At 45.6% G+C, this 18,633-nt stretch overlaps 1 protein-coding gene across 1 annotated transcript; it reads right to left on the reverse strand.

The window, feature by feature from the left end:
* Positions 1–15,397: 15,397 nt before the first annotated feature.
* Positions 15,398–17,791, reverse strand: LOC139038256 (endogenous retrovirus group K member 10 Gag polyprotein-like). The gene has a single exon (XM_070476679.1). It carries the CDS (start codon positions 17,789–17,791, stop codon positions 16,154–16,156), a length of 1,638 nt encoding a protein of 545 aa, XP_070332780.1. The 3' UTR covers positions 15,398–16,153.
* Between the last annotated feature and the right edge of the window lie 842 nt (positions 17,792–18,633).

Raw genomic sequence — 18,633 nt, forward strand, 5'->3', positions numbered from 1 at the left:
TCTGTCCCTGTGGGATGGTTCTGGTGGGTCACTGACGCTGCTCCCAGGGCCTGTTTGTTCTCTTGGAACACATGTGCCTTTCTCTGAGCGAGTTTTATGTCATAGGGTAGGATTTTGGTTTCTGTAGGAGGTGCTGGAGTACCTAGTCTGTGCGCCAGGCAGACCCAGCATTTTAACTCTTGAGCAAATAACGTAATTCTTCAGTAATAACACTGCCAGCCATAAGTTTTTGGATGTCATAGTTTGTTTTAGCTTCTGTCATAGAAACTCAGAAAACCCAGAGGGGGCATGAGCTTTTGCCATCTGTGGTGGGACAGGAAGGGGCTGGCGGGCTGACTGGCCCCTCCACACCTTGGGAACCCATTTCCACTCCTCTGTGGAAGGGAGCTCAGCCAGCAGGCTTTTGCTCCTGCGCACCTCCTCTGCCCCACCCTCACCCTGTCTTTTGTTTTGAAGGCTGGTTTTTGGAGGATCCTCCCCAAACCAGTTGTTTCCAAAACACAGGGCACCCTAACCCAGGAAGGTCCAAGTGCTGGTTCCCTCCACCCATCCTCCGGGCTCCCCAGGCTGTGTTCCTGAGCCAGGCTCTTTATGACGCAGGAAGGTCACACTGCCCTTCTTGTCCTTCCACATAGCTGTGCCGAGTGACCGGGGTGTGAATGACGGCAACAGGGTTGTTTGATGTCTGTGAGGTTCTGAGCAACATGTCTTCAAAGTATCCCCCCAGGTGACACTTACCCCACTTTACAGATGAGGAAAATGAGCCCCAGAGAGGTCAAGAGTGGCTTCTCTGGGCTCTAAAGTGGTGGAATTACAATGGGGCCGATTAGAGGGAAATAGGCGCTGGAGACTGAGGATCCATTTTGCTTATGGACGTGGATGATTGAGCAGGGACTCAAAAGGGGCATGGGAAAGGGAGGGACACAGAGGCGCAGCCCTGCAGGGCCCACACAGCCGTGGAGGGCAGAGGGCTGACGGGTAGCGCTAGCAGATGAGGCTGGATGGATGGCCCCGGTGGGTACATATCAATCAGGCCAGGTCACGGCTAGACATACTTCCACTATCTGCTCTCCAAGCATGCACCCTCCTCCCCTAGACTCATCAACTTCTCTCTCGTCCCAGCAACAAGGAACTAACCTAGGAAGGCACTAGGAGAGTGTAGATGCCACCTTCAGTGCCCCCCCCCCCACTCCCGTAATCCTGTCCAACATCTGTCACCATAATGTCTCTTGACTCTCCTGATTGGCAATGCTCATCTCTTTAGTGGTTTGGTGGGACTGGACCTTACCAGGAAACCTAACCATCCATGATTACTACATCTATCCATCAGTTCCCAGAGAGCTTTGTAATGTTATCACTTTGACTATTTCCCTTCCTTCCACTGGCTCTGTATTCATATAATAAAGGACTGTGTGGATGGACCTGTGATCGATGCCACACCACGCCTGAGCTTTCTACCAGCTCCACACTTTCAGCTTTCCTAGATGTAGGATTCCTGGGGTCAAAACTGGCCAGTATGTCCATTCATTGCTCTGACCTCACCTGGTCTGTACTGGCCAATGGGCTGAAAAACATGGTCCCTGCTCTCAGAGAGAGAGAGAAGACACTCAAAAGGGGGCTGAGGGAAAACAGCCAGGTTTCTCCCTTTCCCCAGGGAATTCTGGAGCAACTTAATAGCAGTGGAAATTCTTAAGGAGAGAACATTACTACATATTATTTATCGTTATCACTATTAATTATGAATGAGTCATGAGAATATCAGAATGACTTGGGAGAAGTTCCCCCATGGCAATAGAAATTCCCTTAATGGAAACACATTTCTAGCTTGCCCCCAGATCCTTAGTCAAGATCCTAACTGGGGGGAAGAAATGCACAGGGCATCCATGTGGGCAAGGGGAGGGCAAAACACCAGCAGCATCATGTCCAACCACGGAAGTCCAGGTCATTTGTGGACTGAGATTGAGTCCTTAACAATGGGACTCTTGAGGGTTCCTTGGACTGCAAGGAGATCAAACCAGTCAATCCTAAAGGAAATCAACCCTGAATAGTCATTGGAAGGAGTGATGCTGAAGCTCCAATACTTTGGCCACCTGATATGAAAAGGTGACTCATTGAAAAAGACCCTGATACTGGGAAAGATTGAGGGCAGGAGGACAAGGGGATGACAGAGGATGAGATGGTTGGATGGTACTACTGACTCAACGGACATGAGTTTGAGTAAACTCCGGGAGTTGGTGATGGACAGGGAGGCCTGCCATGCTGCAGTTCCTGCAGTTGCAAAGAGTTGGACACAACTGAGTGACTGAACAACAACAAATGAAAGTTAAGAGGAATTACACTTGTCACTTGACACAAAGTCATATTCTAGCCTGCTCAGTTGTACTGAACTCCCCAGGACAGAAAAATCCCCAGTTCTGTTGTAGTTACTGCTACCTTGGGATACATTTGTTGCTGTTGTTCAAAATGAGAGCAGCAACAGTGGCCATGGGGTTTTTTTGTTCTGATGATGAGTGATGTTCCAGCCCTCAGCAGGGAATGGTGCTCTGGCTACTGTGTGGATGTCTGCAGTTACCTCCCATCTGTCAGCCAACATCATCTACATGGCCCCCACCTGCCACTAGAGTGGCTGAGTCAGCAGGAGGAGTCTGGGCCCAGGCGCTAGCTGGACTGGCCTCAGGGAGGGATAAGATCCCTGAGGCTGTGAGATCCATGTTCAGATGAAGGCCAGTGGGATTGCTGGAGGCATGTGAGGCTGTGGGCAATCTCACGACTCCGGGTCTGGGGTTAAAGATCTGTCCACAGAGCAGAATCAGCTCGTACCTACTGACCCCTGATAGGTGAACACTGCAGCAGAGGTCTGCCGGGGCCCTAGGGGAGAGCACTGTGGAATGTTCCAAGGAAGCTTACAGTCAAGGCATACAGAGACAGCCCATGTGGGGGAGAAGACCAGTTCAGCACAGCACCGTCTCTCATGAGGCCACCATTACAGCCTCTGCTTGGTCTGCTAGTGCCCCCTGTGGCCCCTCAATCCATCTTTCCTGCACCATCAGGGACCTGCCTGGACCGGCACTTCTCAAACTCCAAAGTGCCCCCACGGGTCCTGGGGATCGTGTAATATCACTAAAATGCAGATCTCTCAGACCCTGTGTGTCTACCAAGCACAGGGAGGCCAAGGCTGCTGGGCAGCTGAAAGGTACCTAGAGGTCAGCAGCAGAGTTAAATGTGTGCTCTCGGGCAACGTGACCTTTGGAATGTCCCTCTGTCTGGCTCTGCTATCTCCTTCTCTGTAGAATGTGGCTGCAATGAAGATCACAGGGCTCAGTGGATGAAACGCCCCGAGGCCAGTGTCTGGTCTGCAGTGCAGATGTGCGCATGGGCCCTTATTGCCGCTTGCCGCTCCTCTCCGTCACCCCTGCAGATCAGCCAGCCTCACGCCCCACTGTCATACATACCTTTGCTTTTCTCTGCATCTGGAATGGCCTTCTAAGGGATTCTTGCCCACAGTAGTAGATATAATGGAGTAGTAGATACAAAAGAGTCCAAAATGCAGTACTTGAATGCAATCTCAAAAACGGCAGAATGATCTCTGTTCATTTCCAAGGCAAACCATTCAATATCACAGTAATCCAAGTCTACCTGACCAGTAATGCTAAAGAAGCTGAAGTTGAACGGTTCTATGAAGACCTAGAAGAAATAGACCTTCTAGAAATAACACCCAAAAAAGATGTCCTTTTCATTATAGGGGACTGGAATGCAAAAGTAGGAAGTCAAGAAACACTGGAATAACAGGCGGATTTGGCCTTGGAGTACAGAATGAAGCAGGGCAAGGGCTAATAGAGTTTTGCCAAGAGAACGCACTGGTTGTAGCGAACACCCTCTTCCAACAACACAAGAAAAGACTCTACACAAGGACATCACCAGATGATCAATACCGAAATCAGATTGATTATATTTTTTGCACACAAAAATGAGAAGCTCTATACCGTCAGCAAAAATAAGACCAGGAGCTGATTGTGGCTCAGATCATGAACTCCTTATTGTCAAATTCAGACTTAAATTGAAGAAAGCAGGGGAAACCACTAGACCATTCAGGTAAGACCTAAATCAAATCCTTTATGATTATACACTGGAAGTGAAAAATAGATTCAAGGGATTAGATCTGATAAAGTGCCTGAAGAACTATGGACAGAGATTCATGATGCTGTACAGGAGACAGGGATCAAGACCATCACCAAGAAAAAGAAATGTAAAAAAGCAAAAAGGCTGTCTGAGGAGGCCTTACAAATAACTGTGAAAAGAAGAGAGGCAAAAAGCAAAGGAGAAATGGAAAGATATTCTCATTTGAATGCAGAGTTCCAAAGAATAGCAAGGAGAGACAAGAAAGCCTTCCTCAGTGATCAGTGCAAAGAAATAGAGGAAAACAATAGAATGGGAAAGACTAGAGATCTCTTCAAGAAAATTGGAGACACCAATGGAATATTTCATGCAAAGATGGCTCAATAAAGGACAGAAATGATATGGACCTAACAGAAGCAGAAGACATTAAAAAGAGGTGGCACGAATATACAGAAGAACTATACAAAAAAGATCTTCATGATGCAGATAATCAGGATAGTTTGATCACTCACCTAGAGCCAGACATCCTGGAATGCAAAGTCAAGTGGGCCTTAGAAATCATCACTATGAACAAAGCTAGTGGAGGTGATGGAATTCCAGTTGAGCTATTTCAAATCCTAAAAGATGATGCTGTGAAAGTGCTACACTCAATATGCCAGCAAATTTGGAAAACTCAGCAGTGGCCACAGCACCTGGAAAAGGTCAGTTTTCATTCCAGTCCCAAAGAAAGGCAATACCAAAGAATGCTCAAACTACCACACAATTGCACTCATCTTTCACACTAGTAAAGTAATGCTCAAAATTCTCCAAGCCAGACTTCAACAATACGTGAACCGTGAACTTCCAGATGCTCAAGTTGGATTTAGAAAAGACAGAGGAGCCAGAGGTCAAATTGCTGTCATCCACTGGATCATTGAAAAAGCAAGAGAGCTCCCGGAAAACATCTACTTCTGCTTTGTCAACTACGCCAAAGCCTTTGACTATGTGGATCACAACAAACTGCGGAAAATTCTGAAAGAGATGGGAATACCAGACCACCTGACCTGCCTCTTGAGAAATCTATATGTGGGCCAGGAAACAACAGTTAGAACTGGACATGGAACAACAGACTGGTTCCAAATAGGGAAAGGAGTACATAAAGGTTGTATATTGTCACCCTGCTTATTTAACTTCTATGCAGAGTACATCATGAGAAATGCTGGGCTGAAGGAAGCACAAGCTGGAATCAAGATTGCTGGAAGAAATATCAATAACCTCAGATATGCAGATGACACCACCCTTACAGCAGAAAGGGAAGAAGAACTAAAGAGCCTCTTGATGAAAGTGAAAGAGGAGAGTGAAAAAGTTGGCTTAAAGCTCAACATTCAGAAAACTAAGATCATGGCATCCAGTCCCATCACTTCACGGCGAATAGAAGGGGAAACAGTGGAAACAGTGGCAGACTTTATTTTTTGGGGGGGCTCCAAAATCACTGCAGATGGTGATTGCAGCCATGAAATTAAAAGACGCTTACTCCTTGGAAGAAAAGTCATGACCAACCTAGATAGCATATTAAAAAGCAGAGACATTACTTTGCCAACAAAGGTCCATCTAGTCAAGGCTATGGTTTTTCTAGTAGTCTTGTATGTATGTGAGAGTTGGACTATAAAGAAAGCTGGGTGCTGAAGAATTGCTTTTGAACTATAATGTTGGAGAAGACTCTTGAGAGTCCCTTGGACTGCAAGGAGATTCTACCACTCCATCCTAAAGGATATCAGTCCTGAATATTCATTGGAAGGACTGGTGCTGAAGCTGAAGCTCCAATACTTTGGCCACCTGATGTGAAGAGCTAACTCATTTGGAAAGACCCTGATGCTGAAAAAGATTGAGGGCAGGAAGAGAAGGGGCCGACAGAGGAGGAGATGGTTGGATAGCCTCACCAACTCAATGGACATGAGTTTGAGTAAACTCTGGGAGTTGGTGATGGACAGGGAGGCTTGGCGTGCTGCAGTCCATGGGGTCGCAAAGAGTCAGACATGACTGAGCGACTGAACTGAACTGGAATACCCTTTTCTCCCCAGTCCACTGGCAAAGTCCTCTTCATTCTTCCAGGCTCCCAGACCTGAGCCCACCCCCAAAGGAGACTGTTCACAGGGCTGAGTAGCCCCTTGACCGTGAGTTCCAGGGGGACAGGAAGTGTTTCTACCTTCTTGTATCCCAGTCTGTACATCACCTTACACATAGTGGGTTTCAGTAAATGATAATGAGACAGTAATGGATGAGACAGCAAATGCTTCAGCTCTTTCTTCTGTGACTTCTATGAGTCTGGGCTCTACTGAGAGAGGCTAAACCAGTATTTCTCAACCTTTACTGCACATCACCATTCCCTATAGTCTTTTTAAGAACCAGAAATTCCTGGGTCCCACTCCAGACCTACTTGAGACAACATTTCAGGGAGAGAATATCATGCACATTCATTTATTTACTTACTTGTCTTGTTCTCTGAGTACCGACTAGTTATAGTTAAGTATTTTTTTATTCAATGTCTTATAGCCCATTATTATTGCTAGTTTTATGCCACATTGTTTCAGATTTAGCCTTCTGGTCCCTGTGTCCTCTTGACATGTCCTCATCACTCTTGGAGTAATTCCTTGCTTTCCTGTGTACAAGAGTTCCCAGATTCATTTTGTGGTGTATTTCTTACAAAGCACAACAGGTGATTCTGATGCACATCTGGGTTTTGGAAGCCATCATGTTGATCAGTAGCTTGAAATCACCAACAGGGTTAGCTCAGATTGCCAGAACCCATAGCAACAGGCAGAGGAATATTCTTGGGCAGAAGCTAGTGAAGGAAGCTCAGTGTTCCTTAAGACTCCCAGGCTGCATCCCTGAGGATGGCTGGCTCACCACGGAAGACAGGTGATTCAGGCAAGCTGCCTGGCAGAGGTTCCGAGATGCCATCTGCCCAGCCAGTTACAGATGGCAAATGCCTAGTGTGCCCAAGGCAACAACTGCAGGAAACAGGAAGGAGGCTGTACAGAGGAGGACTTTAAGCAAAGAGCTGGACAGGACTGAGTGACTGAACTGAACTGAGTGTGTTTCTCAACAGGTAGAAGTCATATTAATCTTAACTGTCTGCCTGGGGCAGTAATCATCATGAGGTCTGAGGAATCATTCCTAGGAATTTCCCAGGGCTGGAAAAGACTGGTAGCTCCCATCAAGGAACCCTGTAGAGTATTTCTCTGGAGGAGGCCAGGTATCACAAATGCCTTGTTTTAGACAGCACTTTTCTTCCTAAGAATGCAAAGTGCTTTCACAGATGGCTCATTTGTTTTCAAATAATTTTTAATGTAAAATCATTTGTACAACCTGAACAGAGATTAAAAAAAAAAGACTCACAATTCTGTACTGCCTTGACAAGTTTTCTGTAGATCTAACATTATGCCAAAATGAGTTTTAAAAATAGAGTCTCAATTTACAACATCGTGGGGACCAGCATAATGTCCCTACCTGCAGATGTTCACATCCTGAACCTGTGAATCTATTACCTTCCATGACAGAAGGGACTTCGCAGATGCTTAGAGTAAAGTAAGCATCCTGAGGTGGAAAGTTTATTTAGAATCATCTGGGTGGGCCTGTTGTAATCACAAGAATCATTATAAGGGGCAGAGATACGATGATGGAAGCAAAGGTGAGAAGGACGGTGGGGGAGAGAGGGACTTGAATATGTTACCCTGCTGGCTTTGAAGATAGAGAAAGGGTCCATAAGCTCATTCATAGAAACAAGAGAAGTAAGGAAGCAGATTCTATCTAAAGCCTCCAGAAACAGTGCAGCCCTGCTGACACCTTGCTTTTAAGAACTATTTCAGACTTTTGACTTCCAAAACTGTAAAGGAATAAGTTTGGTTGTTGGCTTATGTATAACTGATTATAGCAGCAATGGAGACTAATATACTGATTTAAAATATTTTAATGAATTAATTTTTATTGAAGTGTAATTGATTTTCAATGTTGTTTTAGTTGTAAGCAAAGAGATTCAGTGATGCATATACCACGTTGCTGTTGCGTCAACCAGCTTGCTTTTTAGTCATAATCTCTTTACTTTGCCGTATCACATTTTGTAAACTCTTCCCATGAAAATACAGCTGTAATCAAAAATACTCTCTCCATTTCTTTCTCCACTATCTGGACCCCTACTACCCACCTTTCTGTGATTGCTAATGCTGCTGTTCTGCACCAAAAAGGCTTGTTTACCTGAAGTTTCCTCTTCAACGTTAGCCTTGTGCTCTTTTAATACCTCTGGAGTTTAATTGAGCATCTATTATTATCCTTTTCTTGAATGCATATGGAAATGGAGATTCAGGAGTGCAGGTGCAATAAACCTTCCCATATGCAGACTGTCAGCTGTCCACAAGGTAATTCTCTATAAGCAGAGCGTGGATTCCCCAACCCCTGCAGTAAGCCCCACTCCTCTGCTGTGGGCAAAAGTTCCCTGAGATGAATTTACTGGCATCCCAAAGATAACCAGGAAAATGATTCATGGTTCAAAATCCACTTCTCCCTTTCACACATGATTACCTAGAAGCTGCAGTAATGCAGTGGTATGTCCAGAGCTCCTGGCAGGAATACCCAGCTAAAGCCAGTATGTAGGCACTCAATGTCCTGTTTTTTCTGCATTCTCATGTTATCCACAAATGACCCAACTTCCCATCTACCATCACAGGCCCAGAGACTTCCTGCCCATGAGAGGAATAGGCTTTAAAAGTAAGCAAATCTAGATGCAGAATAGCCATAGAGAGTCTGGGGAGAGGCAAAGGTGTCCTGTCGCAACTGAGGGGACAGAGGCTCCATTGAGAATCACCCAGGCCAGGGCCCCTCCTCATGTAGTTCAGATCCCCTGCCCTCCCCTTCCCCTGGTTCCCACCACTATGCTTCCTGTCCTGCTCCTTCGTATTGGTGACCCGGCTAAAGTGTCTGCTTGCTTGCTTCTTTCCTCTTCTGGTTTAAGATGTGACTTAGTATGTTTACACACCTAGGCTCATGCCCAACCTCCTCCCACCACAGCCCCTGGCCCAGCCCAGGCTCCCAGGCTCCTGCCCTGCTCTGGGCCCCCACCTGCACATCAGGAGACCCTGCGCAGTTTCTCTCAGAATCGCAAGGACATCTTGATGAACCTGCAAAACCTAAAAGATAGGAAGAGAGCAAAGGAGGCCTGATGAATGAAAAAAATGAATGTCAATTAAAAAGCCTCATTTAATTATTGGTTTTCTCTTGCTCTGTAACCCCAAACTCTTTCCGAATATGCTACTGAGTTGCTAAAATGATTGACTTGTTCTTCCCCAGAGATGTGTAGCCAAGAAGGAAAGAAGAAACGGAGCAGGAGCTAGCAGCCCACAGCAGTCGGGTGCTGATTGGCTGAAAGCTTTCTGGATTAGAAACCAAACATTTGAAAATACAGGTTAAGGAGGGACTGTGGAGTTTGCTGCAGGTTTCTGTTCCAGTCCTAGCTTTTGTTTTGAATGATGGTTTTTCCAGTCCTAATTTCATTAAAGAATAAAACAAAAAGCCTAAGGAAGTAATGGGAAGCCAGACATGGACCAATGACAACAGAGTGGCGTGAACGAAAGACGGTGATTAATCCCTAATCCAATTCTGTGTACCTGAGATCCAGGAAATAGAGTGCAGGAATAAATCACATCTCCAGTGGCCTCAGCAGGGCCTCTGTTGAGGGGAGGGGAGTCAGGCTGCAACACTTCCTTCCGGACTACCCTGGCACCCAGAGGGGGCCTGGCAGGAGATCAAGCTGAGCAGAGCTGACTGTGTCTAGTGAGAGGCTGCCACCTGCACCTGTGTGAGTCAACAGGTCCTATTTTCAACACCCCCAGAAAATGGGGGGTCAGCCTCTGCCAGTGAGAACATGGACATAGAGGCCAATGTGACTGGCCCTTTGAAAATTAGCCCAGGTTTGCAGGGCCAGGGATGGGGGGAGAGGTGCCAGCAAAACGTCTTCAGACCTCCCTGCCGCCCATTCCTCACAGGGATCCACCCCTGGGGCACTCCAAGCCACGCAGTTATGACACCTCATTATCTCCTCCCCACCAGAAGCCAGGTTTTGTGGAGCCTAAAGAGTAAACAATTTGGGGAGCCTTTAAGGAAAATGAACATAAATTTACTAATGCAAAAAGCAGATACCAGAACAAAACCAGATATTTATCTAGAAGTGAGGGCTACCTAGCTATTTAGCTTTGTTCTCTGGGCATAGAGATCATCACTCCCATTTTAAAGGTCATGAAAAGAAGAGTGGGTATAGGTATATGTACAGGGCTTCCCTGGTGGTTCAGCAGTAAAGACTCTGCCTGCCTATTCAGGAGGCCTGGGTTTGATCCCTGGGTCAGGAAGATCCCCTGGAGAAAGAAATGGCAACCCACTGCAGTATTCTTGCCTGGGCAATCCCATGGACTGAGGGACATGGTGGGTTATAGTCCATGGAGTCACAAAGATTCAGACACGACTTAGCAACTAAAGCAACAACAAATATGTGTGTGATTAACTGATTCACTCTGCTATACATCAGAAACTAACACAACATTGTAAATCAACTATACTCCAATAAAAGAGTTTTTTTAAAAGAAGGCACAAGATTGAGGCCCAGATTGGTGAAGTGACTTACCCAAGGTCAAACACTAGGCAATGAGTTAACTAGGATTATAACCCAAATCAGTTCCATGTGACCCAGCTGGGTGGCTTCCAATAACCTCTGATGGTGGTGCTGATGGGGGGAGGGGGAGTTGCTACTGTTCCAGAAAGACCGGTTATCTTATCTGCATCCTAAAATGATTCATGCCATCAGCCAATTCATTCACGTTTATCCAGGGCATATTTTTTTTTATGCTGGGGCAGTGCAGGGGCCTGGGAGTCGACAGGAGAGAAGTAATGGAGCCTCCTGCTCCCCAGGAGGCAAATAGAAAATGAACCCCACTACCACCCGCACTTCTGGTCATTGAGCACTGGTGTGGGAAAGAAGGTCACCGAGCAAAACATGTATATTGTATTTTACTGGCTGTTCCTAAAGGCCTCAGGGAAGGAATCATCTGTGTTTAGAGCAATAATTCAATAAGCCTTTGGAAGCAGAAGATGAGAGCCTGTGGGCTTGGGTTGGAAAAGGACTATGAAGAGGTGACTGCACCACTTTAGGTTGGAACCAACATACTGCGGGGGCCAGAAAAGAGGAGGGAGAGCTAAGAGGAGGCAGAAAAGTCAGAAATATTTAAAAAAAAACAACAACAAGGTTATCTGTACTAGGTTCAGTACAACTGTGTTTTTACAATGTAAATCTCCACATGCCCAAGGTTTCAGTAAAGCTGGACCACACACATGGCCTTGAGCAGATGATGAGTGTGAGAATGAGAAAGTGTGTGAGTATGTATGAGTGTGTGTGTGTGCACGCAGGCGCACACGTGCGCATGTGTGTGCCTGTGTCTGATGCTGAGTTCCACATCTGGATTAGATTAAAACCTAATGGAGGAAAATATGATGGAGTAGGAACAAGAAATCTGATGCCTGGGACTTTACTGGAAATCCTACCTTGGCTCTGGGCAGTTGGGCAGATGAGATCATCTCTGGGTCTGAAGGGCAGGCGGGTCCCATCTGGCACTGCTGTTGTGAAAGGGAAGTCACACTGCTGAGTCCCCCGTGCACCCAGTCCCATGGGCCTGCCATACGCATTGTCTCACACAGTCTTCCCTCAGTCAATAAGAGAGAGTTTCTCCGTCCTTACTTTGTAGATAAAGAACTCAAGGCTCAGACAGGTTAAATAACTTGCAGAGGGCAGTAACAACAATTAAGAACAGATTTATCTGATGTCACAGCCCGTCCTGATTCTGTGGCTCCCCTGGCCTGGCCGTGATAGTCCTTTCACTTTGGTCCATTTCTAGACCCATTGGTGCCAGGTCTCATCACAAGAACTAATAGAGCACTGGACATGGACCAGTCCGGGGGTTTGGCTGACAGTCCGCAGGCCCCCACAAGGCAGGCGCTCTGCTCCGCTTCCCCCCAGCTTCTCCTCTTCTTCCCTCCCACCCCTCTCCCTGTCAGGGTTCTCATGGAAGCCAGTGGAGTGCTGCTGACCCAGTCACCCACTCCCACCTTTTCCATGGGGGCATCATCCCCCCTGCTGCCCAGGTTGTCCCTGAATGATCCACCAAGTCTGTGGAAGCAGTTTGTTTTTTTTAAATTTTATTTTTAAATTTATTTTTGTCTGTGCTGGGTCTTCATTACTGCATGGGGTTTTCTCTAGCCGCGGAGAGCAGGGGCTATTCTCTAGCTGCGATGCATGGGCTTCTCATTGCAGTGGTTTCTCTTATCACAGAGCATGGCTCAATAGTTGTGGTGTAGGGGTTAATTTGCTCCACAGCATGTGGGATCTTCCCAGTCCAGGGATGGAACCCTGCATCTCCTGCATTGAGAGGCGGATTCTTTACCACTGAGATACTAGGGAAGCCCTGGAAGTTGTTTTTAAGTGTGACTTCTCACTAAGTGAAAATGCTAACAGTGAATATGTATTATTTTGTGTGTTTGTATACATGTGTCTTCACAGAAATTGAGAGAACATATTACTAGAGTTATTTAAATAGATGAGGTTTTTAAAAACTTGACTGTAGGTAAAGTACTGAGTCATGCCAACTAATTTTAATGTGTTGACCATCTGACTGCCACCAGGACACAGCCGCTTGGTTTTTTTTGGTCAAGTGTTAAATAGCTGTCAAGTCAGCTATTGAGTGATAATAAGCATCCAATTATCACTGAAAATGGAGTCTGGTCCCAGTATCCTGCCTGTGCTTGGAGATTCAAGGAGAGCTCCATTGCTGGTAGAGCTAGCCCCACACATCTAGGAGGGACAAATAAAATGGTTCTTTACTGAGTGCCTCTTATGTGCCAGTCACCAGGCAAAGCATACCGCATCCATAATCTTGTCCTAGCTGCTTGGCAAAGTGGGCACCACTATTATCCTCACATTAGAGGAGAGGAAATTAGTGCCTAGGGTCATCAGCTGATCAGTGTTGAGGGTCATGTTTAGGGCTCTTCACAAACAATCCCAATCCAGTTATTCAGTTCTTTTTCCCAAAATAAGGGAGGGTTGTACTTTCCTAGCCCCTCAGTGTTGGTAACACATGTCTCTTCTAGGTAGAAGTGGTTTCCTCATCTCCCACTGGGGAGAAATAGCATCTATCCCATAACCTGCTGGGAGGATCAAATGTAGTAATAAATGCAATAATGTATATAAAAATATATATTAATAGCATAGTGTATGGCACATTGTAAGGGTTTAATGATGTTAGCTGTTACTATTTTCATGATGATGATTACATGATGTTGCTCCTTGAGAATTTTCAGCTTCTTCCTGTTATGTTATATATTAAGTCACAGCCAGCTGTCTCAGCCAGGCATTCCAGGTGTCACTTCCTGATGTTTCTGTCATGGCTCAGGAAGCTCGGAGGCCACCTTACTTGGTGCCGGAGCCTGCCGGCAAACGAACCGGTCACGGGCGCAATCGCCGAAATACCTGAGAAATAAAAGAAAGGACTAGGAAAGAAAAGACTAGAAAAGAATGGGGTTGAGAGGGACAGAGTCTGCTTGCGTCTGACTCTGCCAACTTTATTGAAGAATACCACACCTATATATATGCTAACAGGAGTTGCTAATAGATCAAAGGTTTGCATATGTGCAGAGCTACAGGCACAGGTGTTTTAAATTCCTCCACTTAAGATCAGTAAAGCATCACCCTAGCACCCAACTGAAATCAATAGAACATTAACTGGATAGAAAACAGGCTTCAATCATGACGAGTTTATCAGCAACAGGTGAACAGGTGAAAGATCACTACAGCAATTTCCTTGATGGAGGTGAGAAAGGCCAACCTGTGCTTTAATAAATCAGGGGTGGCGGGACAGAGAGGGATCTCTTGATCTCTCTCAGAGCCAAGAAGGAGCCTGAGCAGTCAGGCTGGCTCCCCGCATCTCCCCCTTTTCTTTTGACTAATGGCCTTTATATCTCCCTCAAAGGAAATGGCTGCGTTTGCAAATGGGAAAACATCAACAATCTTTTATATATCATTTCAGACAGGCATTGACAAATGCAAGAACCAAAGGTTGTATTCACAAATCCATCAAGTGTTATTTGGGGCTACGCATCTTATACCAGGATTATTGTTCCAGTCTGACCCAGGCCACACAAAGGACTTATTAGTATCAAACGTCACATCTATCACAATTTTACATTTGTAGGAAAGTAACAGTCCCATATGTTTCATCAGGTTTCCTGGGAGTGTTCAGCCTTCAAATGTTGGTATATGAGTCTTTTGCTCCCAGCAAATGTCAGTATTAAGAATGGGCCCGGGAAACAAAAGCATTGGCTTCAGGCTGAGGGAAGGCTTGATTATCGCACAGGCCAAAGTGAGCACAGTGTAAGCTAGGGCTTGTCGAGGTTGAGCCGTCTCTGCAGTTATCCTCCTTGCTTGAAGAATAAACTCATGCATCTGCTGATTTATCGGGAGAAGATTCCTCTGTTAAAGAGTCAGACGACTCATCTGCTGGTTTAGGGATCTCCTCCGTCTGGCGTACCAGCCTTTCTGGAAGCCAGCGCGGTACTTCGGCATCCTGTGGAAAAACACATACATAACCCCTCCCCCAAATTAATACTGGATCCGGACCATGCCATGAATTGTCTAATGAGTCTTTCCATACATCCATCTGCCAAAGGTGATTAGGTAAGAGTCCATGAGGGTTGACACCTAGATGAGGGACTGGAAGAAATTCAGGACAAACAGAACAAGATTTAACAAATTAAAAGGCTGTAAGAGATATTGAAAACAGACTTTGTGAACCACTGAAAGTTCGACTTCTTGAGCGAAGGTATATCCAGTCTGCCAGGAAAAAGATTAACCACAAAAGCAGAAAAACAATCTTTTAAATCTATAATTATTTTAAACGTTTTACGAGGGATCCCTGCAGGCGAGGGCAGGCCAAGCTGTAAGGGTCCCATGACAATCATAGTTTCATTTACTTTGCGGAGGTCCTGCAAAAGCCTCCATTTTCCAGATTTCTTCTTTATAACAAATATTGGTGAATTCCAAGGGGAATTGGAAGGCTCAATATGTCCTAAGCTCAATTGTTCCTGCACCAATTGTTCAGCTGCTGAAATTTTTTCTTTGGTTAGGGGCCACTGATCAACCCAAACAGGCTCATCAGTCTTCCAACTGATAGGATCTGCATGAGTTACAGGAAAATCAGAGGTCCCTGTCAAAAACACCCTAGGCTTGCTCTGGTGGGGCGAGGAGTGGATACAATAGGGCAAGTAATTCCTTGATTACTCTTTCCTAGTCCCTGCTGTGGAAGTAGACCTTGATTCATCATCATATCTGAGATGACTTGATTTGGAGCAAACATATATACACCCATTTGTTGCATAACATCTCTTCCCCAAAGATTAACAGGGAGATGAGGCAGAATAAAAGGTTGGAAATCGCCCTCGTGTCCTTCTAAATCATTCCAGTGAAGGAGGCCGCTACTCTGTTGTGGGTTTTGAGATTGACCTATGCCCCTCAGAGTAGAACAAGCTTCTTGCTTCGGCCAATGCTGTGGCCAATGTTCCTCAGCTATAACTGACACATCTGCACCAGTGTCCAAAATTCCAGAGAATCTTTTTCCTTCAATAATGAGCTCTAATTTTGGTCTTTGAGCCGAAATAGATTGAACCCAATAAACATCAGAGGAACCAAAACCACCAGCCTTCCTTTCTCTCTGTGAGGCAATCTTTCCTTCCACATGAAGGGGTAACAAAATTAATTGGGCAATTCTTTGATCAATAGGTATACTAATAATGTTGAGGGGGGCACAAGCCATAATTTTAATTTCCCCAGTATAGTCAGCATCAATCACGCCAGGGGAAATGGACAATCCCTTCATGGTCCAACTGCTCCTGCCAATAATTAATCCAACTGTTCCTTTTGGTAGTGGTCCAAATACCCCTGTAGGAATGGCTTGCATCCCCATATCTGGGGTTAATACTGTGTGGGCGGCAGCGCACAAGTCCAATCCTGCGCTGCCTGGGGTGGCTCGGTAGAGGTTTTCGATACCAAGTCGATCAGGTTTGGTTGTGACTCGGCTTTGAGTGCCCCATAACACTGTTTCGGGGCCTGGGGCTGGCCCCTCACCCAGTTTCCCGAGACAGGAGGCAGAGGTTTACCTTCTATGTCAGTCTTAGAACGACAGTCTCTGGCCCAATGTTTTCCCTTTTTACATCTAGGGCAGACATTAGGATTTTTTGCCGAATCAGGGTTATTGTTCCTTTTTGGGCATTGAGCCATACGATGTCCCATTTGTCCACATGAAAAACAGCTTCCTGGTGGCCCGCTTCTTTTTATATTTCCCTTATTCCTTGCTTGTTGGTACAAAACCTCTTTAATAGACTTTCCTTGAATAGCTGCGGCCATAGAAAGCCCTTGAAGGTAAGAAGGGCCAATATCAGCACAAATTCTAACATAATCTGTTAAATTTCCCTTTTTCCTGTAAGGTCGCAGAGCGGCTTGGCACGCAGCATTTGCATTCTCATAGGCCATCTGTTTTGTTAAAATAAGACCTGCCTCTTCATCTCCTATAATCTTAGATATTGCATCTAATAGACGAGCAACAAAATCCTGATAAGGCTCGTCAGGCCCTTGCCGAATTTTCGAAAGATCTTCAGTCTTTCTATTAGAAACGGGAAGTTTCTTCCAGGCTTTTAATGCAGCTTCACTAATCTGAAGGTAAGCTTGTTCTGGATAATTTAGTTGTGCATCAAGAGCCCTAAAGACTCCTTCTCCCATTAGCATGTCAAAATTAATTTGTAACCCATTACGGCGATTACGATCTTCAATAAGACCACAAACTTCTCCATACTCGGAGCGCCAGAGCAAATAATCGCCTCCAGAAAGGCAGGCGCGTGTAATAGCTTTCCAATCGTTGGGTGGCAGATATTGGGCTCCGAGGCTCTCAATTATAGCTAATGTAAAAGGTGCCGTGGGTCCATACTGGGCACAAGCCTGCTTAAGCTCCTTTAACTGTTTAAATGGAACAGGCTCATAATGCCTGCAGCGGTTAGCGTCTTCAAAAACTGGAAAAATCATGGAATATCCCTCAAGGCTTTCTCCTTGGTCTCTAGCATGTTTAACAGCCATTTGAAGTGGGGAAAGGACAGGTTTTTCAAATTTCAAAGGAGAATATACAGGAGCTGTAGGTATTAAGGGAGCCTCAACCAAAGGAGGAGGCATAGGAGGAACTGGGATGGGATCCAATCCTGCCACAACAGACGGTGTATTGAAGTGCTGCGGCTTGGGACCCGAAGGAGACAGTAACTCTAATTGCTCCACTCTCTGTGATATAGATGTTAACATTTCTTTAAGTTCCAAAAAGGGGGATGCTTTGTCCTTCCCTTTTGTGACAATAAAAGCATCCCAATTCTCTCTATTGTACTCAAATGCTTTCTCATCTAGTTCTCCTTGATCCTCATGAGAGAGTTCAGACTCTGAGTCAGATGTTAAAGCAACAGCCTCCTTTTTACTAGATTTTGGGTCTTCCGGGAAATTGCAAATATGTTCAACTGTCCCGGAGGTAGGTTGCAGATTTTTAGGAGTTATAAACTTTAGAGCAGTTAACATCATTTTTAACGTAGAAACAAAGAACTGTTTACTACTACTTTGACCCATGATTTTTACTCTCAACTATACCCTCTCCACCCACAATATCTGCAACTTTAAACGCTGCCCGCGGGATTATTTGTTTTTGGGTGGCTGTAGTCCGGGATCCGCTCATGTCCCTGTGCGGGCGCCACTTGCCGGAGCCTGCCGGCAAACGAACCGGTCACGGGCGCAATCGCCGAAATACCTGAGAAATAAAAGAAAGGACTAGGAAAGAAAAGACTAGAAAAGAATGGGGTTGAGAGGGACAGAGTCTGCTTGCGTCTGACTCTGCCAACTTTATTGAAGAATACCACACCTATATATATGCTAACAGGAGTTGCTAATAGATCAAAGGTTTGCATATGTGCAGAGCTACAGGCACAGGTGTTTTAAATTCCTCCACTTAAGATCAGTAAAGCATCACCCTAGCACCCAACTGAAATCAATAGAACATTAACTGGATAGAAAACAGGCTTCAATCATGACGAGTTTATCAGCAACAGGTGAACAGGTGAAAGATCACTACAGCAATTTCCTTGATGGAGGTGAGAAAGGCCAACCTGTGCTTTAATAAATCAGGGGTGGCGGGACAGAGAGGGATCTCTTGATCTCTCTCAGAGCCAAGAAGGAGCCTGAGCAGTCAGGCTGGCTCCCCGCAACTTGGCACATAGACTATATGAGGGAAGTTGGGGAGGTGAAGACAGGACTGCTTTGAGTAGTCCAGCCTCTGGAGTGCTCTATTAGCCTAGCCCCAGGTGGTGTTAGTAGTAAAGAACTCGCCTGCCAATGCAGGAGACTTTTAAGAGATGTGGTTTCGATCCCTG

This window comes from Odocoileus virginianus, chromosome 1 (assembly GCF_023699985.2).
Source record: "Odocoileus virginianus isolate 20LAN1187 ecotype Illinois chromosome 1, Ovbor_1.2, whole genome shotgun sequence".
NCBI classification, from domain to species: Eukaryota; Metazoa; Chordata; class Mammalia; order Artiodactyla; family Cervidae; genus Odocoileus; species Odocoileus virginianus.